General features: G+C 42.4%; 2 protein-coding genes across 4 annotated transcripts; both read left to right on the plus strand.

Annotated features, from left to right (window-relative positions):
* The first annotated feature begins 412 nt into the window (after positions 1 to 412).
* Positions 413 to 10,480, plus strand: LOC128490175 (nucleolar protein dao-5-like). 3 transcript variants are annotated; one of them, XM_053461929.1, is made up of 12 exons: positions 413 to 593; positions 1,609 to 1,661; positions 2,437 to 2,564; positions 3,083 to 3,178; positions 6,128 to 6,216; positions 6,420 to 6,584; positions 6,716 to 6,877; positions 7,229 to 7,390; positions 9,460 to 9,564; positions 9,692 to 9,859; positions 9,963 to 10,130; positions 10,263 to 10,480. In XM_053461929.1, the coding sequence occupies exons 1-12, from the start codon at positions 495 to 497 to the stop codon at positions 10,452 to 10,454; spliced, it is 1,587 nt and encodes a 528-aa protein (XP_053317904.1). In that variant the 5' UTR covers positions 413 to 494; the 3' UTR covers positions 10,455 to 10,480. The 3 variants fall into 3 exon arrangements, with proteins under 3 accessions (XP_053317904.1, XP_053317905.1, XP_053317907.1); XM_053461930.1 differs by lacking the exon at positions 9,963 to 10,130; XM_053461932.1 differs by lacking the exon at positions 9,692 to 9,859.
* Positions 10,481 to 13,285: 2,805 nt separating this feature from the next.
* Positions 13,286 to 22,611, plus strand: LOC128491318 (nucleolar and coiled-body phosphoprotein 1-like). The gene is made up of 14 exons (XM_053463635.1): positions 13,286 to 13,306; positions 13,429 to 13,596; positions 14,949 to 15,116; positions 15,548 to 15,724; positions 16,064 to 16,264; positions 16,440 to 16,604; positions 17,632 to 17,748; positions 18,470 to 18,524; positions 18,786 to 18,847; positions 19,234 to 19,390; positions 19,486 to 19,956; positions 20,748 to 20,866; positions 21,505 to 21,555; positions 21,853 to 22,611. Exons 1-13 carry the CDS (start codon positions 13,286 to 13,288, stop codon positions 21,529 to 21,531), a joined length of 1,908 nt encoding a protein of 635 aa, XP_053319610.1. The 3' UTR covers positions 21,532 to 21,555; positions 21,853 to 22,611.
* The last annotated feature ends 385 nt before the right edge of the window (positions 22,612 to 22,996 follow it).

Consider the following 22,996-nt stretch of genomic DNA (forward strand, 5'->3'; position numbering starts at 1 on the left):
AAATAACACACATGGGACAGGCATATGGGACTCCAAGACCACATGAAGGGCTGATTAAGGTTTGAGTCAGGAAAAATAGGCGAACTAGATGAGCCATTTCTGATCTGCCATGAAATTCTATATTTTAATATACGGGTCCCAGTCACGTAAAAATCTCAATGTGCAGCCTTTAAGTCATTTCATCTGTAGAAAGGGAAAACAATCAACAAAACTGGTGCCATGAATAATAAAAAAAATAATAAATGTGAGCTTCCGGTGGCATGCGCCACAAGCCACCAACACTCTCTCAACCAAAGCAATATTCTAAAACGTCTGAACGTTGTGCGTTTGAATAAAGATTTTAGAAAAAAAAAAAAACTAAACAACGGAAGTGAGTGGTGCATACTTCTTAAGGGTTTTGCACACCGGAAGTAATGTTGCCGGAAGCACGTGGGGTTTGCTGGAATCCGAGAGCGTTCGACTGGAGGGGAAGATCTTAACTTGCATGCGTTAAGATGAAAGCTGACGGCTCCCTCCTGGCGCTGATTCACCAGCATCTCGTGCAGGCTGGGTACAGCAAAGCAGCCAGGGAGCTGCAAGCACAGAGCGGGAAGGTAGTGCCTGCATATCATATACGTGCCTGCATATCATATACGTGCCTGCATATCATATACGTGCCTGCATCCGTACGTTCGGGTGTTTCATCCTGTTGTGCACTAGGGTGTTGTTTTACCAAGTTTATGTTAGTAAATGCCAGTGCTGGGGCAGGGAAAGGGGATATAAGATTTAGCAGGAGTGTAGGATTGAATGAGCATTGTTCTAGGGTTTCATTGGTACCCTGCCCCCCTTCTGTAACTAATATACGAATATGCAAACTCACTATAACACATACTAACACTCACCTTGTGCTGTGTGCAGGCTACTGTGCCATTTTTGTGCTCATAAGTCAAGCCTTCACCACATCAAATGTTTTTTTTTCCTGTCATTCTCTACTGTTTTATATGTACAGTATATATACAGTTCATGCAATAAAATTGGTTGTGAACTCTTTTCTACTTCTGTTACTTGGCTCAGTGTTCACCGGTATGCAGCCGACCACCTCTTTCTGATCGTATGTCTGTTGAGCTTAGCGGCTTCACTGTATGTTACGAGTAGCCGGTCTCGTTTTTTTCTCTCCTACCAGAAGGGCTAAGCTTACAGCAACTCAGGAGATGTTTACCACTCCTGTACATTACCACTCCTGTACATTACTAGCACCTTCAACTCACAGATTAATAAACTTCATAGTGTGTATACATATATATATTCCAAATAATAAGATATGTTTGGAATAATATATATTTTTCATCAGACCCCCAGAGTGCTTAACATTTGGGCTGTTTGTATGCGAGCCAGTAGGGTATAAATTACCTTTTTGGATCTATGGAGTGCAGAGGACAAGGCATCGTTTTATATATATATATATATATATATATATATATATATATATATATATATATATATATATATATATATATATATATATATATATATATATATATATTTGCTCTTTATGCAATTAGTTTAGATGTGTGATCTTATATGTGAAATGGTCATAGCGTAATTGTTACTCTTTTTTTTTCCGCTCAGAAATTTTCTTCACCAACTGTCTCACTTGAGGATATCTTTACTGACTGGAGCAAGTAAGTATACATAACTTACATACATTGATTTGTGAAAATAAAAAACCTTAAGGGTAACCCTTAGAAGAGTGCAAGCTCACTCCTTTGCATGCTCTCTCAAGTGCTTGGAGCCGCTTCCCGTTCAATTCCTTTTTGATGGCTGGGTTCGATATTTAACCCTGCAGCACCTTATCAATGCCTGAACTGTCAGAGAAGTTAGGGTGCTTATGTAGCCATTACATTGAATGCCATAGAATAGATCTGAGTTCATGAATCTGTATAGTTTTAGTGTGCAGATGTCACAGTTCATCTCTTAAAATCCCCCCCACTAGCATTCATATATAACTTGCAACAGAACTGTAGAATTATGAGAGATGTGCTGTTCCTTTATCATTTGCTGCGTTGTATTAGAGTGGCAGGTTTAAGCATGTTTTATTGCTGGCAGGCTAGTCAAGTCATTTCAGTGAACGCTTGTCATCTAATTAGAGATGACGTTGGTGTGATTTTGGATAAAGTAATTTCGTGAAGCATATATGTGTAGGATTAGTTGTTGCTGTCAGACAGTAGTAAGCATTCCACAGAGTCTGTCATGCAGATGAAGCAGTTGGGTAACAGTTTTCATAAGAGAATCCAGCAGACGGGCAATGGAGGAGGAAGCGAGGGAGTAAAAAGACAAACGCAACATTGAACATGTCAATTTCAATGAAGAGGAAAATAGACTAGCAGACATAGGAGATATATAATATATATATTAAATTATATGTGTGTTCTCACTAAAAATTGTTTTGCTCTACAGTCTCCCAGAAAATGCGAAGAAGAGAAAAGCAGTGTCAGAAAATGACAGTCAGAGTAAGAAACCACGTGTGGCCGATCCCAAGAGCAGTTCAGAGTCATCAGAAGAAGAGGATCATCCAACTGGGAATGGTCAGTCATAAATATATTTGATCAAAGAAGAAAACTGCTGTTAAAACAGTCTGATAGACTGATAAATATTTATATATAGGGGAAGTTTAGTGTTCCTGACATCACTGCAATCAAAGAATGCATAATACATCAAGGTGCTGTAATATGCATTCTTCTAAAACTGGAAAAAAGACACTTCTCACCCATGCTGCAAAAATCTCCATAATCTGAAATTCCCTGCCACGGATTGGCTACATACAGTGTCTGTTATTTCAACCTGTATTTATCAAAGAGCTGTGTACTTGTATGATGCTGGCATGCATTGTTTCCAACATTGAAGTTCCTTTAGAGAACATGCTTAGAAAGTAATTGTGTGTTCCACAGTAAGATAGCGCCTGTCAACCTGTGTCTCTCTGTTTTGAATCCTATGATCCATGGGCTTGCAGAGTATGGTAGCAGTTGTATCATATCAACAGGTGGTTGTGTTTCCTTGTGTATTCATTTAAAATGTTATGTTTTTTGTCCCGTTGTAAAATTAGCTGCGACTTCAAATCTTGCCCGTGGACCTTCAGACAGCAGTGAAAGCTCCTCCGGTTCACAATCTGAGATGGAGACAAATAAAAAGGTACGTGGAAGTATTCTGGTGCCTGTGTGCGCGCATGAGTGCGTATGTATATCGCAGTGGCTAAAGGAGAAGGGCCAGGGCCACTGATTTGGGGCACCCATCAGCACTGCTGTTAGCACAGGCAAGTTTTGGGCTGCCATGGAAACACGTGGGGCATCACGTGGGACCTCGTCATCAATTACCGTCTAGTCAGCATCTTAGATTCTACACTGAAAAAAAGTGTAGGTTTTTTTGTTTATACTGCTCTTAAACTAACTGAAGGCATTTACATTTTAAGGACACTGTGGGAAAAAATGTCTCTGCCAAGAACGTTCCAGCAGCATCTGCTGATAACAAAATGCAGAGCAAAGTAGCACTCAATGGAACATTATCAAGCCCAGCCAAGACTGCTATGAAACCAGAAATAAGTGAAAGCTCAGATAGTGATTCAACAGATATTGATGTGCCGGTGAGATGATTACAGAGAGTGAACCCCAATTTAAAGTTTTAATACCTGTCAAAGATACAGGCTTAAGTTAACTAATCCGCAAGTGTAGTACGATCTAAACTTGGGGGCTGACACTCTTAGCAGTGAGTATGCACCATTTTATTTCATTGGAGACAACTCATAAGGCCGATTTACAAGATCTGCTGCAAAAATTAGCCTTATGTTGGCCCTTTTTATCTTATACTTTTCATTAATAAGTTTTGCCTACCCTACCTTAGACCCTGTAGACAATTGTGCTCTTTTCCAGAGCAGAAATATTGTTTAGGTACAGTTGTGATCAAAAGTTTGCATACCTTTGGACAGGGCTCGACAAATCCCAGGAGCCAGGTTGCCATGGCGACTCAGAATTTTGTCCTGGCGCCTAGGTGTTTGTCAGCCTGTGATCCCACGGAGTGATTCTGTAGGCTGAAACCGCGAGAAATTGCGGGAAAACCTGCAATCGCGTTTTCAGCTGCCACAGGCAGCTTCAGGAAAGGGGGTGCCTGATCGCTCCATGAGAGCGACAGTGCAGCGTTAACCCCTTCAATGCCGCAGCATTGAAGGGGTTAATTCCCATTTTGTTTGGGGCTCTGCTGCTGGTGGTCTGCCTGGAAGCCCAGGCAGGCCAGCAACAGCAAAAACGAGCCCCCACAAGCTCTTTGATGACTCCTGTAGGCATGGAAGCTTACAGCAGTCATCAGAGACTCACCCTGCAATGCCAGAGGCAGCTTCAGGGACAGGGGGAGAGGGTTCTTCGGTCTCCACATGAGTGTGGAGACCAGCCCCAACCCTCCCTGCTGCCTGATCGCTCCCTGAGAGAGACAGTGCAGCGTTAACCCCATTCAATGCCATTTTAGGGGCTAATTCCTGTTTTGTAAGGGGCTCTGCTGCTGGTTCTGCTTCCTTAGTTCTTAATACTGTGCATTGCCCCTTTAGCATCAATGACATTGTGCAGTCTTGTACTTGTAATAGTTGTCTATGAGGCCCCAAATTCTTGCAGGTGGTATAGCTGCCCATTCGCCATGGCAAAATGTTTCCAGCTCATACAAAGTCTTTGGTCGTCTTGCATGAACTTCATGTTTGAGATCTCCCCAGATTGGCCGATGATATTAAGGTCAGGAGACTGATGGCCACTCCAGAACCTTCATCTTTTTGTGATGTAACCACTGGAGGGTCAACTTGGCCGTGTGCTTAGGGTCATTGTCATGCTGGAAAGTCCAAGACTGTCCCATGCGCATCTTTCGTGCAGAAGAATGCAAATAGTCTACCAGTATTTTCTGATAACATGCTGCATTCATATTGACATCAATTTTCACAAGATTCCCTGTGCCTTTAGAGCTCACATCCCCCCCAAAACATCAGTGAGCCACCACCTGCTTCACAATGGGGATGGATATTATTTTCGCTATAGGCCTTGTTGACCCCTTTCCAAACATAGCGCTTATGGTTGTGACCATAAAGCTCTATTTTGGTCTTGCCACTCCAAATTACACTGTGCCAGAAGCTGTGAGGCTTTCCAAGGTGTTGTCGGGCATATTGTAACCTGGATTTTGTGTGGCACTGGTGCAGTAAAAGCTTCTTTCTGGCAACTCGACCATGCAGCTCATTTTTGTTCCAGTCTCATCATATTGTGCTCCTTTAAAAACAACCACACTGTCCTTTTCCAGAGCAGCCTATATTTCTCTGGAGGTTACCTGTGGGTTTTTCTTTGTATCCCGAACAATTCTTCTGTCAGTTGTGAAATTTTTATTGGTCTACCTGACCTTGGCTTTGTATCAAGGGGTCCCCGAATTTTCTACGTCTTAAGTGATTGAACAGTACCGACTGGCATTTTCAAGGCTTTGGATATCTTTTGAAATCCTGGATGTCTTTTGACAGTTCTTTTCTGCTCCCCATGGCTCATTATATAGCCTTCCCAGTGCATCAAAATGAGAGCTAACATACTCATTGACTATTTATACAAAGACACTTATTGTGATTTAAAAAGTCACAGGTGTGGGGAAATTAATTAATTGCCATTTTAACCTGTGTGCATCATCCTGCGTGTCTGTTACAAGGCCAAACATTCAAGGGTATGTAAACTTTTATCATTATGATTTAAAAAGGAGCCAAACAACTATACAAATTGCATTATATGATCACTAGCCCCAAATAAGATTTTTGCATGGTCATATTTTCAAAATCAATGCCAACATTTCACAATACCTGCCGGGGTATGCAAACTTTAGCACAGCTGTAAGTGGATAAGTCATAAATGATTTCTGCAGTTGCTAATTAGTGGTAAGATAGAGGCCTTTAGTCACAGCTCAGGAGCCTTTCGCTCAAAACATTGGACAGGTATAATATAAATTTCAGTGTTCTGTGGTTCTAAAATCTTATTTGTATCCATTTTCCCTCTGATTTCCCTGATTACGCGACAGAATAAGTCTATTGGAGTATTCCCAGATTCTAAATTATCGCAAGGGAAGAGTTCAGCCTTAATTAAAACCTCAGAAATGGCATCCCAAACAACGATCTCCATGGGACCAACTCGATCAGCTGTAAAGAAAATGATTCCGGATAGCAATTTTTCCTCACCAAAGGTAAGAGTTCTATAACTTTTTTTTGGTCGTTAGCCTTGTCTTATATGCAGGGATAGCCTTATGACTATGGCAGGCATTTTTAAGTTCCCTTATACTATTAACATATACCACTTTTGCTGGAAGGCTGGCTGCTCCAGTAGCACATCACATTCTCGGCATTCTTAATGTATTTGTGTTACCATAATTTGTATCCCGTTTTACAGAAGGAAGTGCCCGCTACGCAGCAGTTAAAAGCAAAGACCATCTCCAAAGCTACCAAGCAGCCAGTGACGCAGAATCCAGTGAAGGCCCTTGCACCTATTCATAAGCCTGCTGACGACAGCTCGGAGAACAGCGACTCGGACAGTGAGGAGGAGGCCAAGGGCAAGGTATTTAATAGCAGGCAGCCAAGGATCCATTTGGGAGATCCAATTGGTTCATTTCTATCTAGATAACGCTACACTTATTTGTTGGGATCTGTATTTTGACTGTTTTATTCTTACTCTGTTGAATACACAAGGTTGTGCCAGCTCCTCAAGCGACCCCAGCAAAGGCCAAGTCGTCTTCCAAAAGTACCAAACAACCAGTTACACCAATTCCTGCGAAGACAGCTGTGCCCGTTCAGAAGCCTGCAGATGACGCCTCCGAGAGCAGCGACTCAGACAGTGGCGATGAGACAGAGGTATTTGTAATGCCTGCTAATATGTTGGTTTAACCACCCCGTTATCTTTTTGTTTTGTGTCATGCCTCTTAAAAGGTGCATTTTTGGATTCTAGAATAGAAAATAAATTTACTGTTTCTACATATACGTGTTATAATATAAATAAGCCCCAGGGTGTTAATTATCCTGTTAAGATAGTTTACTGTTTTCCGTAGCTCTGTACAATGGGTAGACTGGACATAAGTCGATATAGCATAACAATTTGACTTTTTAAGGGACTGAAGGCAGCGGAAAAGATGGTTAGGGACAGCCCTTGAGATAACACTAGAGTTATTTGTTAAATGTTTTATTGTGATTCTGTTGGCTACCAAGGTTGTACCACCTCCTCAAGCGACCCCAGCAAAAGCAAAGGCATCTTCCAAAACTACCAAACAGCCGGTTACACCAATTCCTGTGAAGACAGCTGTACCCATTCAAAAGCTTGCAGATGACACCTCCGAGAGCAGTGACTCGGACAGTGCAGATGAGATGGAGGTATTTGTAATGCGTGCCTGCAAATATGTTGGTTCAACCAGCCCATTTTATTAGCTTATTTTTGTACATTCTCTATTTTCCCCAAAATAGAAAATGACAAATCTTCCATTTCTTGCGTGTAAGTGATACTAATCTTAATAAGCCCTAAATTGTAATCATATCACCATAGCTTACTGTGCAAATAAACCCATTTAGTCCCCTTACGACATACCTGTACGTCCTTAGAAGTTGTGGCAAGAAGCCCATTAGTATGTACAGCTACGTCCTGACTTTGAGCGTAGGTACGCTGTTCTTCAAGGAATGTGGTTGTGCGTTCCCTTTGGGGAGGTGTCACTGCTGACACTCACTGCAAGTTCATTTGAGGACTTGGAGAGCCCTGGCAGGGTCTTTTTAGACTCTGCTTGACTCTTTCATTGCTCCCCCTGCTGGCTGATGGCAGTTATTGTAATCGGCACAAACAGATGAGGAGGAGAGGGAAGGTCATTGTCCAGCTTGTGGCGCTTTTAAAATAAGTATAAAATTTAAAGAAAAGTAAAGCCTGCAAAAATTTGATTTTTTTTTCTATTAGATTATGATTTTTTCCATTATCACTAACATTGTTTTATGTATTTCTATTTTAAAAGAAAGCTCTACTTCTCTAAACCGTAATGATATATAATTTGTGTGGTTTCCTTTGGTTATGAAAGCCCCCAGCACTGAAGGGGCTTAATGTATCAAATGCTTGTTGTGTACAGAAGATTGTGCCACCTCCTAAAGCCTTAAATGGTAGATATTTGTTATTGCAAATGTTTTGTTAACTTGTTTATCATGTTTGATTGTGGGTATAAGGTGATACCCCCAACACAGCCATTGAATACAAAGGCCGTGGCACCTTCTAAAGCTCTTCTCAAGCAGCCAGTGGTACCAACTCCTGTGAAGGCTGCTAAACCCATTCAGAAGCCTGCAGATGACAGCGAGGAGAGCAGCGAGGAGAGCAGCGAAGAGGACAGCGAGGAGGAGACAGCAGCCAAGGTATTTAGTAGTGTGCTAACAGGGATTACAGCTCTACGAGGCTTTAGTGGATTCGGTTATATTTAATTAACTGCTTTCTGACTGCTTTAACTATTTTATTCTGATTGTGTTGGGTACAGAAGGCTGTGCCACCTCAGCCGACCCCAGCAAAGACCATGGCACCTTCCAAAGCTCCCAAGCAGCCAGTGACACCAACTCCTGTGAAGGCTACTAAACCCATTCAGAAGCCTGCAGATGACAGCTCAGAGAGCAGCGATTCAGACAGCGAAGAGGAGACAGAGGCCAAGGTATTTAATAGTGTGCTAACAGGGATTAGAGTTCTCTTTGAGACTGTAATGGATTAATTTAGATTTAAATAACACTATATAATGAATTGCCTTCTGCTTTAACTATTTTCTTCTGATTGTATTGGGTACAGAAGGCTGTGCCACCTCAGCCGACCCCAACAAAGACCATTGCATCATCCAAAGCTGCCAAGCAGCCAGTGGTACCAACTCCTGTACCCATTCAGAAGCCTGCAGATGACGGCTCAGAGAGCAGCGACTCAGACAGCGAGGAGAAGACAGAGGCCAAGGTATTTAATAGTGTGCTAACAGGGATTACAGTTCTCTTTGAGACTGTAATGTATTAATTTAGATTTAAATAACACTATATAATGAATTGCCTTCTGCTTTAACTATTTTCTTCTGATTGTATTGGGTACAGAAGGCTGTGCCACCTCAGCCAACCCCAACAAAGACCATTGCATCATCCAAAGCTGCCAAGCAGCCAGTGGTACCAACTCCTGTGAAAGCTCCTGTACCCATTCAGAAGCCTGCAGATGACGGCTCAGAGAGCAGCGACTCGGACAGCGAGGAGGAGACAGAGGCCAAGGTATTTAGTAGTGTGCTAACAGGGATTACAGTTCTACAAGGCTTTAATGGATTCAGTTATATTTAATGAACTGCTTTCTGACTGCTTTAACTATTTTATTCTGATTGTATTGGGTACAGAAGGCTGTGCCACCTCAGCCAACCCCAGCAAAGGCCATGGCATCTTCTAAAGCTCTTCTCAAGCAGCCAGTGGTACCAACTCCTGTGAAGGCTACTAAACCCATTCAGAAGCCTGCAGATGACAGCTCAGAGAGCAGCGACTCGGACAGCGAGAAGGAGACAGAGCCCAAGGTATTTACTAGTGTGTTTACGGGAATTAGTTCTCTGAGGCTGTAATGGATTAATTTATATTTAAATAACACTATATAATTGTCTTCTGACTGCTTTAACTATTTTATTCTGATTGTGTTGGGTACAGAAGGCTGTGCCACCTCAGTCGAGCCCAGCAAAAACCATTGCATCTTCCAAAGCTGCCAAGCAGCCAGTGGTACCAACTCCCGTGAAAGCTCCTGTACCCATTCAGAAGCCTGCAGATGACAGCTCGGAGAGCAGCGATTCAGACAGCGAGGAGGAGACAGAGGCCAAGGTATTTAATAGTGTGCTAACATGGATTACAGTTCTCTTTGAGGCTTTAATGGATTACATTATATTTAATAAACACTATTTTATTCTGATTGTATTGGGTACAGAAGGCTGTGCCACCTCAGCTGACCCCAGCAAAGACAATAGCACCTTCTAAAGCTCTTCTCAAGCAGCCAGTGGTACCAACTCCTGTGAAGGCTACTAAACCCATTCAGAAGCCTGCAGATGACAGCTCAGAGAGCAGCGACTCAGACAGCGAGGAGACAGAGGCCAAGGTATTTAGTATCGTGCTAACAGGGATTACAGTTCTCTTTGAGTCTTAATTGGATTAAATTATATTTAACACTATATAATGAACTGTTTTCTTGACTGCTTTAACTATTTTCTTCTGATTGTGTTGGGTTCAGAAGGCTGTGCCACCTCAGCCAACCCCAGGAAAGACCATTCCATCTTCCAAAGCTGCCAAGCAGCCGCTGACACCAACTCCTGTGAAAGCTCCTGTACCCATTCAGAAGCCTGAAGATGACAGCTCAGAGAGCAGCAATTCAGACAGCGAGGCGGAGACAGAGACCAAGGTATTTGCTAGTGCGCAGGCATGAATAACTTGACGTCCTGGACCCTTAATGGATTGTTTTCTGTCATTTTAACAATATACAGTAATTCTGATGTCCAAGGACAGGAATAAAGTGTTTCTGTTTGTCTCCTCAGACAGTGAGGAGGAAACAAAGGTCAATGTATTTTCTAGTTTGCAAATGAAGATCACATGTATATATTTTTTTATCTATATGACACTATAGCTCAGGGCTTGACAAATTTGTTGTGAATCTAGGCGCCAGCTAAAAAAGTTAGGAGCCAGGATTTTTTTTTACTAACAGTTGGTCAGGAGTAGGGCTGCAACAACTAATCGATAAAATCGATAATAATCGATAATGAAATTCGTTGGCAACGAATTTCATTATCGATTAGTTGATTCGGTTATTATCGATTATAAAATGAGGGTTTTTTCAGAGAAAACGCTCTGAAAAATCCCCCTCATTATATAATCCGTTTAGTCTGACTCACCGTCTCACAGCAGCAGCTCCTATTTACTCCCCCTCCCTGTAATCACTGTGACAACTGGCCCCGCCCCTTCCTTCTCCAGGCCAGAACCACATGGCTGTGACACTCGTCTAACTGTAAGTATATGTATATATGTGTGTATATATATATATATATGTGTATATATGTATGTAATATATATATATAAATATAAATATATATATATATATATATATATATATATATATATATATATTTGGGCTACTGAAAGTTAGGGGAGGTGGGGGTTAATTTAGGGGCAGATATGGTTAGTGGGGTGTTTAGGGTTAATTTAGGGGCAGTTATGGTTAATTGGGTGTTTAGGGTTAATTTAGGGGCAGTTATGTTAATAGGGTGTTTAGGGTTAATTTAGGAGCAGCTGTGGTTAATGGGGTGTTTGGGGTTAATTTGAGGCAGTTGTGGTTAATGGTGTGTTTAGGGTTAATTTAGGGGATGCTGTGGTTAAGGGGGTGTTAAGGGTTAATTTAGGGGCAGTTATGGTTAATGGGGAGTTTAGGGTTAATTTAGGGGAATCTAAATCCTGGGGGCAGTGAAGTGACATATCTGGGGGTATAAGGCATATGTGGGGAGGGCAGTGTGGCATGTCTGGGGAGGACGGAGTGGTGTATCAGGGTGTATAAGGCATATCTGGGGGTAGAGTGGCATATCTGGGGGTAGAGAAGTGGCATGTCTGGGAGGCAGGGTGGCATGTCTGGGGAGGATGGAGTGGGGTATCAGGGGATATAAGGCGTATCAGGCACAGTGGCAGATGTGGGAGGCATTGTGGAGTGGCAGATGTGGGAGGCAGCATGGCGTGGCATATGTGGGGAGGGCAGGGTGGCATGTCTGGGGAGGATGGAGTGGGGTATCAGGGGATATAAGGCGTATCAGGCACAGTGGCAGATGTGGGAGGCAGCGTGGCGTGGCAGATGTGGGAGGCAGCGTGGCGTGGCAGATGTGGGAGGCAGCGTGGCGTGGCAGATGTGGGAGGCAGCGTGGCGTGGCAGATGTGGGAGGCAGCGTGGCGTGGCAGATGTGGGAGGCAGCGTGGCGTGGCAGATGTGTGGGAGGCAGCGTGGCGTGGCAGATGTGGGAGGCAGCGTGGCGTGGCAGATGTGGGAGGCAGCGTGGAGTGGCATATGTGGGAGGCAGCGTGGAGTGGCATATGTGGGAGGCAGCGTGGAGTGGCATATGTGGGAGGCAGCGTGGAGTGCTGTGGTAGGCAGCGTGGCATATGTGGGGGGGCAGCATGGCATGTCTGGGAGGCAGCGTAGCAAGCCTGGGCTCAAATGTGCATATATTGGGGGGCTGGTTGGGAAATAAAGACAAGAAATGTATTATCAAAGTTTTTTTATTCTGCTGTTTGTATTTAACATCATTTGTTTAGTAAATTATTTTAAATAAATGAAAAATTTACATTCATTTTTTTATCCGATTAATCGATTAATCAAAAAAATAATCGGCCAACTAATCGATTATTAAAATAATCGTTAGTTGCAGCCCTAGTCAGGAGTGATCTGATCATCATCAGCCCACTTTGACCTGGACTTTCAGGTTTAGTGCTGTTTTTTTTTTTTTTTATTATTTTTTAGATTTTTTTTTTTTTTTTTTAACTCTTTCAATGCTGATGTTCCATTGGAGCACAGCATTGACTGATATTTAGTCCTCACAAGCTTGTGGGGACAAATGTTAACCCCTGCAATGCCACGAATGTGTCATACACAATTGTGGTATTGAAGGGGTTAACGCTGCACTGTTGCTCTCATGGAGCGATCAGGCAGCAGGGGAGGGTTGGGGCTGGTCTCCCCACTCATGTGGAGACCGAAGAACCCTCTCCTCCTGTCCCTGAAGCTGCCTCTGGTAGTTGGGACGCAATTGCTGGTCTATAGACCAGCCATTGAAGGGGGGAGTCTCTGATGACTGCTGTAGGCTTCCATGCCTACAGGAGTTATCAAAGGGCTTGTGGGGGCTAGTTTTTGCTGTTGCTGGGCTTCCAGGCAGACCACCAGCAGCAGAGCCCAGTACAAAACGGGAATTAACCCCTAAAATGATCGCGGCATTGAAGGGGTTAACGCTGCACTGTCGCTCTCATGGAGTGATCAGGCAGCAGGGGGGTGTTGTGTCAGGCCCCCACACTTGTGTGGGGACCACATCAACACACCACCCCCTTTCCTGAAGCTGCCTGTGGCAGCTGAAAACACGATTGCTGGTTTTCCTGCAACCGCGTTTTCAGCCTACAGGATCACTCCGTGGGAGTGATTTCAGGCTCGGGGGCGGGCTCGGAGTGGCTGTGCTGGTCTGCATAGGCTCCTGGGCAGACAGCAGCAGCAGCAGCACCGCCGCGTGGTGACGCATGGGGCAATTTTTGGTGGATGTAAGAGGCTGACAAACACCTAGGTGCAAAATTCTGGCGCCTGGGATTTGTCGAGCCCTGCTATAGCTTGCTGTTTCGATCTGTTATCTGGCTTTTAATTCTCATCATATTGGCTATGATAGGTCGTGACACCTCCTCAACCAACCCTTGCAAAGTACAAGGTTTCTTCTAAAGCTTCCAAGAAACCGATGTCTTCAACTCCTTTGAAGGTCTCTTCACCCATTCAGAAGCCTGCAAATGACAGCTCAGAGAGCAGCAGCTCGGACAGCAAGGAAATGACAGGTGCAAAGGTATTTAGTAGAAAGTATCTGCCTTTTTTTTCCCTCTGATGTAGTAATTTGCACCTTAATCAGTCGGTTATTTTATTCAGGATCCCTTAATGCAGGGCTTGACAAATTTGTTGTGAATCTAGGCGCCAGGTAAAAAAGTTAGGAGCCAGGATTTTTTTAAACTAACAGTTGGTCAGGAGGGATCCGATCATCATCAGCCCACTTACTAAACTCACAGCGTTTGACCTGGAAGCACCCTGGACTTTCAGGTCAGTGCTGTTTTTTTTTTTTAATTATTTTTTTTTCATATTTTTTAACTCTTTCGATGCTGATGTTCCATTGGAGCACAGCATTGACAGATATTTAGTCCCCACAAGCTTGTGGGGACAAATGTTAACCCCTGCATTGCCACGAATGTGTCATACACAATTGTGGCATTGAAGGGGTTAACGCTGCACTGTTGCTCTCATGGAGTGATCAGGCAGCAGGGGGTGTTGGGGCTGGTCTCCACACTCATGGCGAGACCAAAGAACCCTCTCCCCTGTCCCTGAAGCTGCCTCTGGCAGCTGGGACTCAATTGCTGGTCTATGGACCAGCCATTGCAGAGGGAGTCTCTTTGATGACTTCCATACCTACAGGAGCCATCAAAGGGCTTGTGGGGGCTCGTTTTTGCCGTTGCTGGTCTGCTGGGCTTCCAGGCAGACCACCAGCAGCAAAGCCCCCAAAACGGGAATTAACCCCTAAATGCCGCGATCGCGGCATTGAAGGGGTTAACGCTGCGCTGTCGCTCCCATGGAGCGATCAGGCAGCTGTGGGGTGTTGGGTGAGGTCCCCAGACTTGTGTGGGGACCCAATCAACACACAAACCCCTTCCCTGAGGCTGCCTGTGGCAGCTGAAAACACGAGTGCTGCTTTTCCAGCAACCGCGTTTTCAGCCTACAGGATCACTCCGTGGGAGTGATCTCAGGCTCGGGGGCGGGCTCGGAGTGGCTGTGCTGTCTGCCCAGACTTCTGGGCAGACAGCAACAGCGCCCCGTGTGGTGACTAAGCCTCTTACATCCACAATTTTTTCTGGATGTAAGAGGCTGACAAAACCTAGGCGCCAGGACAAAATTCTCTGTCGCCATGGCGACCTGGCGCCTGGGATTTGTCGAGCCCTGCCTTAATGCCTATTCCATGGATGTTTAAGTTCCCTCACTGCATATTAGCCTTTACTACTTCTCATAGGAGATTGTTCCATGTATCTAGTGTTCATGCCAGGATCGAAGTCTTGATTTTTTTCTTTTTTTTTTTTTTGGGGGGGGAGTAGTATATGGTTATTTTTGTGATCTGTTATTTATTTTGTTTGTACCCATTTGTATTGGGTGCCAAAGGTTATGCCACCTTCTCAACCAACCCCAGCAAAGTCCAGGGCATCTTCCAAAGCTGCTAAGCAGCCAGTGACACCAACTCCTGTGAAGGCTACTAAACCCATTCAGATGCCGGCAGATGACAGCTCAGAGAGCAGCGACTCAGACAGTGAGGAAGAGACAGAGGCCAAGGTATTTAATACAATGTGTTTTTAGATCTCCCTTTTCAAGTTATTCATAATCACATCTAAGCAACTCATTTTAAAATGGTGGTGAACACAGTACGTAATATCAAATGTTAATACTTCGATTGTAAACACCTCTTTCATATGGCCCTCCTTTCCCTTTTTTTCTTCACAATCTGTTGTTGCACTACTTATTTGATATATATATATATATATATAGCTCTGTCATATTCCAAAGAACCTGGGTGAACTGAACAGAACAATCACAATAATTTGCTTTAATCCCTTCAGTCCCCTATGGACATACCGGCACGTCCATAGGGGATTCTTGGGATGCGTTTTCTGGACGTACCGGTACGTCCATAGGGGACTGAAGGGGTTAAATATGTTGTACTCATTGCAACCTTCTAATGTCTTTTATTTATTTTTTTTGGTCAGAAGATCGCAGCACCTCTTTTGGCCAGTGCAACCAAGATTTCTGCAGCTCCAACATCATTAACTGGCAGGCAAAGAAAGGTTGCAGCTACAACAAAGACTCCAGTTGTTGCATTGTTGGCAGATGGTGGTTCAGACAGCAGTGAATCATCAGAGAGTGACGAAGAGCTACCCACCAAGGTAATCTGTGCTGGAGGTGAATGTGGAGCTTTCACATTTATGCACAGGGAGGAGCTGATGAAACCTTCATTTGTGTATTCTAAAGAAAATAGTTCTTCACAAGAATTGGTTTTGTCATGTTGATGAGGTATGTTGGGGAGTTAGTTAGAAAAGTGATCAAATTATTAAAGTTTCACTGTGATTTGCGGAATACAAAACAAATTGAAATGCCTGAGTTCAAACTAAAAGCTGTTTTTTTCCCTTTTTTTTTCGCTTTGCTATTTTCTGCTTTGTTCCACCGCCTACTTCATCTGTGTGTTTTTTTTTTTTTTTCTTTTTTCCTCTCAATCTTAATTGAAGATTGAAGTTGTACTTCCAGCATCCCAAGGTAAAGCCAGTACTCCTTCTGCTGCAAAACCGTCAGGAACTCCATTACCACTGGCAGGCAAGAGAGGAAAATCCACGGTACTGGTGAAAACCCCCGTCTCCACTATTCTAGCTGCAGATGATGGCTCAGACAGCAGTGACTCATCCGACAGTGATGGAGAGCTGCTTAACAAGGTATATTCACTTATGCTGAAAATTAGCTTTCTACGTGTTACATTTATCTACACCATACTTTTCAATACAATGATTTTATTTTTAAAAAATCACTTTGCTCCATTCTGTTTTTGTTTTTTATATGTCCTATTTTGTTAACGTTGCTGTCTCTTACAAAGTGCTTCTTTCTATTCAGTCTGCCCCAGCAGCTCCTGTGAAGGTCCAGTCTGCGAAAAAAGCAGTCGGCAAAAAAGCGTCTGCTGTAAAACCCGGAAGTACAGGGGTTCCAGCAGCACCTGCAAAAGCACCCGAGGCAAAAAGTGATACAAACAGCAGCGACTCGAGCAGTGAGGACGAGAAGGTATACGCTTCGTTTTACAACGTATAGAGAAAGATTTGGTGCTCACGCAGTGACCGTCTGATTTGATTTGGGGCTTTAGGGTAACTTTGACATTACAGGCAAAGTTTGAAATGGGTCTTTGTGAACGTCATGCAAACTGGCAGTGCAAATTTGAGAGCATGTTTTTAATCCTGATTCCACCCCCAATAGTTCAGCAGCGTCCCAATAATGAAATTAATTCAGCAGTCTGTAATATCAGAAATCTTATTAATACCGTACTTGCTTGAATATAAGACAATGTTTTTTTCAGAGCAAATGCTTTGAAAATCACCCCTCGTCTTATATTCGAGGTAGTTTTATAATGCACCATCAAATGGAGGTCTGAGTACAAGACTAAAATCCAGATTCCTTGCAGGGGACCTGGATCCTCCTCTCTGGCAGCCAGTGAGCATCTGCACGATGAGTGCAGACATCTTCTGCCAGGGCTTCTACGACGGAGCGCCGATGCGACATGACCTTCCGGTGCTCCTCCATAGAAGCCCCTGCGGAACTTCCAGGGAGCTGCGCATCTCCACAGCTACCCGGAACTTCCGCTGGGGCTTCTACAATGGAGTGCCGGTTTCACATGACCTTCCGATGCTCAGTCATAGAAGCCGGGCAGAAGCAGAGATTGTCTACGTGCATCGTGCAGATTTTCACTGGCTGCCCCCACTAGACACCAGGGAGTCTGAAGCATGGGGGACAAGTCTGGGGATGCTCTGGGAGTGATAAATTGGGGGGTATAAGGCATATCACGGAGGCAGAGTGGCATATAGCGCGCTATAAGGCAAATCTGGGGCAGATGTGCATAACTGGGCAAAATACGAGCAAATACGGGACATAATCAGCTAATACATTTAATAAAGCAAAACCCTGCTTAAAACTATCTCGTCTAACTTCAAATAATAACAACAAAGTATGTGTCTGTATACAGTTTGAAAGTAAATAAGAAATTGACTAATTCTTTCCATTCCTCCTTAACTAAGATTGTGTTTTCTTTCACTTATAGACCCTGACTGCATCCTTAGAAGCTGCAACTCCTGCATCTGTACAACCAGGAAAGGTGGCCAAAGGAAGGGGAGCAAACACCCCCAAAGCTGCCGTAACAGCAAACCCAACAGCTAATGTGAGCTTAAGCAGTAGCAGTTCAGATAATGAGTCTGAGGTACTGTAGGCATCTCGCTTCTTGAGGCTGATATGTGAGGGACCTATTTTGGATAATACAAGTGATTGGTTTTAATCCCATAATCTTTAAGACTTTAAGTCAGTTGCAGTGTAAACCCCAGTTGTATTTTGGTCTTGAATTTGACAGAATATGTCTAAGACACTTAATGCCAAATGACTCGGTAAATGTCTGGGCTCCCAATTGGTATAAAAAATCTAATTAAGATTGCTTCTTTCATTAGTAGTCTAAATTACATTAAATTGCAGCACGCCAGAGCAATGAGCGAGTGTTACCAACCACATTACAAGCAAGTGTTTGTCAGGTCAAGAAGATACACATTTCAATAGCGTGTAGCCCTTTTATGTTCGGTGCAGTAAATTTGAGCTGTATTTTTGGTGAATTAGGGGTTTGCTTGACCACAGTGAGGATTATGGATTTGGCGACCTATGTAACTGCTGTAAGGAAAGCAGATCACAGCCTTGCAGCAAAAAAATTATCGTCTGATTCATCAGGCAGTGAAGAGCCAAGTGTGCAGCATTTGCTTAAACACAAAATGCAACACTGAATGTGAATTAAGACTAGTCACAGAACTAGACATGAGAATGCACAAACGCAATGGATTGACCCTCTACTTGAATGTAAAAGCAATGAGGTGCTGATTGTGGTTGTTTTCTTACTGCAGAAGGGAATCAGTCAGGTCTCTGCAATCAAAAGTCCTGTCGGAGCATCAGCTACCGGTAAGCAAAATCAGATCTGTTTTTCAACTTCTGGAGATGGTATAAAACACCATGGGTTATGAATAAAAAGCAGCATTATTCCAAGGGTTACAATGGTGAAAAGACCATAGCACCAGTTCCACATTTTATACATATAAACCTCTGCCCTCTACGAATTGTACAAAGCATACCGGTTGTTTTGTTTTTAGAGCACGGTTTTATTAAGTGATGTAGACTGTATTTGATCTTTTTTTTTTTCTAATTTTTTTTTCTTGGGAACAGCACAGAACAAGTCAGCCGGTTCACCAGAAGACACAAGTGACAGTGACTTAGACAACTCCCAGGTAATTTCCTGCTTCAGACTGCCCTTTAACACAACTAGCATTTACAACATTTTTTTTTCCCCCTACATCTTCACCTATTCAAAATTTTAGTTTGTAAAGCATACGTTGTATAGTCTTATAACATTGTTTCAAACAAGCACTTTCATTCTAAATAGTGCAAAAAGAACTTTTATAGTAACTAACGTATCTTAACGTATACACTAACTTCTGTTAAATATCAACTGAGAGAAATTGCAGAGCCCTTGGAAGTTTCTTGATACTGTCCATGCTTTCTGGGGGGGTTTGTTTGTTTTTTTACCAAGTTGTTCATGAATATGAAAAATACCATCTAAGCTATACAATGCTGTTAATGAACGCTTATTACTTTGTCCTTGTTATTTTCTTAGGTTTTGATCCAGCCTCCATTGGCCACAAAAGCTTCCTTGCCCCAATCAAAACAGCCCAAAAAGTTAAAGAACAAAGAGGCTTTAGCTCCCAGCAACAAACAGAAGAAATCCTCAAAAACCAAGCTTCCGACTGCAACAGCACCAAGCCAACTTCCAAGTGAGTGATAAACACCTCAAATAGGGAGCTATCCATCTATAAAATGGCTCGGCCGTGGAGAACGTCATGACCGACAAAATATTTTTTTCTTACAGTGTTTGAATCTGAAGAAGAAACCGTTCTAGCTCTCTTGGATGGAAGGAGTCCAAAGAAAAACAAGGGGAAAAAATCTGGATCGAAAAAAACTTCAGATGGCAGCTTAGCTGGTGCCTCTGTGGCCGCTGGACAGTATACAAGTAGTCTGGTTTCAATGGGTCCAGGTACAGAAGATAAAAGTGGAGTTGAAGCCACAGTAACGGCGAGTATGTCACCGCTAGCAGTGGCTCCAATTCCCACCCTACCGGTGTCTGAGAAGACCAAAACCAGTAAAAAACGAAAGGTACCAACCGAGGATGGAGTTGCCAAAAAGAAAGCCAAGGTTGACAAGAAGGCAAAAAAGGAAGGGAAGAAGGAAAAGAAGAAGTCCAAGTTAGTGGAGGGAGAAGCTGGGCTGTTGACACCAAAAACCAAATCCTCCAAAAAGAGTGAAAAGAAGTCTGAGAAATCTGATAAAAAGTCAAAGAAAAGTATGTATTTTTGATTTGGTTTAGGCCAAGGTTTTGGGTGGTATGTGAAACAAACAAAAAGTATTTTTACAATTATTTAGTCAGTCTTCTCGAACCTGCAGATTTTCTTTTCTCATAGAATTTAGTGTCTGTTTAATTTATGTGTATAGATAGTCTGTACTTATGTGAAATGTGAAAATGCTTTGTACATTTATTTTAGTCAGTGTTGCTTTGCTTTAAAAGGCGAGTGAAGGCTTCGTATATATTATTTATTTGATTATTATTTTTCTAGGTTTACAAAAAGTATACCTTGAGCACCAGGGGTGATATGCCTGCCATTTAAAGAAAATCTATAGAATAATAGTAGATCATGTGTAATCAATGTACCAAAGGTTAATTTCATTAGAAAAAGGCGTTCAGACGTAGCACCCAAATGAAAGTGAACAAAGTAGGAGTGATTTATGTCAAGAGTGAAGAAAAACCATGCGCAATCTTTTTTGATTTATCAGTTCTGTGTACAGGATCTCACAATATGAGAATAAAAATTCACATGACAATCTGATTTTGTGATTTTGCCTTTTTTTATCGAAACTTGTTAGATGTACCAGTCCAGTGATTCTGTGAGATTTCATTGAAATTGGTTTTATTCTAGTGTTTCAGAGACAAATAATGTCTCAGTGGCGAGTTTCAGTAAGTAATGTATAAGTATATGTGTGTAACAATTGTGTGTGTTTTAGCTGTCAGTGGTTTGTAGTAAACATAACGCTGTCTGTGCACTTCTTGTGGTATTTATATGTATTTTTCTTTTCCAGAAAAGAAAGATTCGAAAGATAAGAAAAAGGAAGGAAAGAAGAAATCTCTTGGGACAACAGCGCCAGTTGAGGGTCTTCCCAGTCCTGGGTTGGGCCTGGCCTCTAAGCCTAAGAAAAAGGTAAAGTGAGGGTGAAATGTTGGAAATATATTTGTACTGATGAGTCTGACCTGCTGACTGTTAATTATTTTGTGTGTGGTATACTTCCTGACTCCTATGGGTGCATTTGGCCAGAGATATGCCCTCTACTTAATGTCAAAAAGATAAATAAGGCTCCAGACACTCAAGGGTCCCAGCGTCAGTGCCTTATTTATCTTTTTGATTTACTGGGGAGCTGGCCCTTCCTGGCACAGTTAAGCAGCTGAGTTCCTTTGGAGTGTGCAGATTCCTTATTCTGGTTATTCTCTACTTAATGTCGGCAAATTGCGTCACTAAAGGAATATGGGAATTGGTGCCATCAGACACAGATCTAGAAGCGACTCCTTTGCTCTAAGTACATGACGTTGCTGCAGAGCAAAGATCTCAATAAATCTTATGTGACATTTTGGTCTCAACTGGGCAGGCTTGGGCGTTACTGGTGAAGTAAAACAAGGGAAATCCTGCTGTGAAACCCGTCTCATATTGCTCAAACTGAACTATTGCCTGCAGCAAGCGGAGGGAATTCCATCATATCAAAACCCAATTAGTCTAAATATATCCCTTTTATGATTATAGTTTTGCGTTCAAATCTAACTCCCATATTCTCCTTTTGTTTACAGAAGAAGACAAAGGCTGAAAAAATGTAACTTGCTGACCCAGTAAGGTATCAGGTCAGAAATTCAAATCTATTTTAAAACGGTATATGATTTACGGGGATACATTTAATTGTAAGAGAGAGAAATTTAAGTGCTGAAAATCCTCCTTGTAAAACAGGTTTAAGGGGTTAAATATGCATTATGCTGAGCTTGGTCCATCATGCATGATATATATGTGATTATATATATATATATATATATATATATATATATATATATATATATATAATGTTCACATTGCCTACTAACCTTCCAGCTTAATGAATACAAAATCAGTTGTGTAACTTACCTCTTTATTCCTGTTTTCCACAGCAAACCCAGGACTGTGAAAGATTCATATGAGGAAGAAGAAAATCATCGGATTTTGTGATTTTTACGTATGTTTTCAATGAAAATACTGTGCAGGAGCAACTCTAGAATGACAAATGTGATTTTTTTTTTTTTGTTTGTTTTCTATTTTTAATTGGAGCTTCTGTCATCAGATTTTTACCTCACAATTTCTGTGAGTAGTGGGGTATTCTGGCTGAGGTTTACGGTGCAGGTTTCAGGGGGCAGCAGCCATTGTGCCCTATTGGGTTATCATGCTTCACACGTAGGAGAGATCAAAGATGTCCCTTGTACCAGGCCCATTTGGGAACTTTCCGCAGCGTTTCCCTCCCGTGTGTCCTGCTGAGGTGAAGAATCAGGATATGTTATCTCGATGCAGTGAATGTGAGGAGACCAAGCTCAGGGTATGTCCTGAGGTCTCTGTCCTGGGTTAGGCCCAAGGCAGTGCCCCACATCACTGTGTGCCACTGGCTGGGTCTGTTGTAGCCTAGCTCTGTACATAGGTTGTCTCCTGATCTAAACCGTGTGTTTAGATGAATATATTTTTAATCTTTGTAAAATATCTTTTCTATTTCTGTGTTTTAATGGACTGATTGATGAGTGTATCAACATGCTCCTGGCTAATGAGTTTCACAAAAGGAGTGCTTGTTTACAATAGCACACTAAAGTTAATGGTCTAAACGTTTTATGTTGGGGACGTCAACCAACTAGTTCCCAGCTAACTATTAAAAATTTTCATACGAATGCTTTGTTATGGTTTTTTTTTTTTTTTAAACGTAACTTTTATGGACCCATAAAAGTTATATAATTGTTTTTATTCTGTCAATTGCGGAGAGAAATTGGGAACAAAACATTGGTTATCTTATTTATTTTATTAAGTTGATTATACAGCATGTATATGCAGAATCCTTTATAAAAAAAAAAAAAGCATTAAATCTAAGAAGCAAAATCAGTACTGTGAAGAGAGAAAAATGGTAGCTTTATTCACAATCTTAACCAGGCTTATCCTGTGCATTTTGTCAGTGGGATCTTTATAGCAATATACATTTATTCGCCATAGATGTGTAAGACCCTGTAAAGCACGTCTCGCTGAGTATCCGTAAAACTCTTGGAAGGAAACAATGTAAAT

The sequence above is a fragment of the Spea bombifrons genome, chromosome 4 (assembly GCF_027358695.1).
Source record: "Spea bombifrons isolate aSpeBom1 chromosome 4, aSpeBom1.2.pri, whole genome shotgun sequence".
Taxonomy (NCBI): Eukaryota; Metazoa; Chordata; class Amphibia; order Anura; family Pelobatidae; genus Spea; species Spea bombifrons.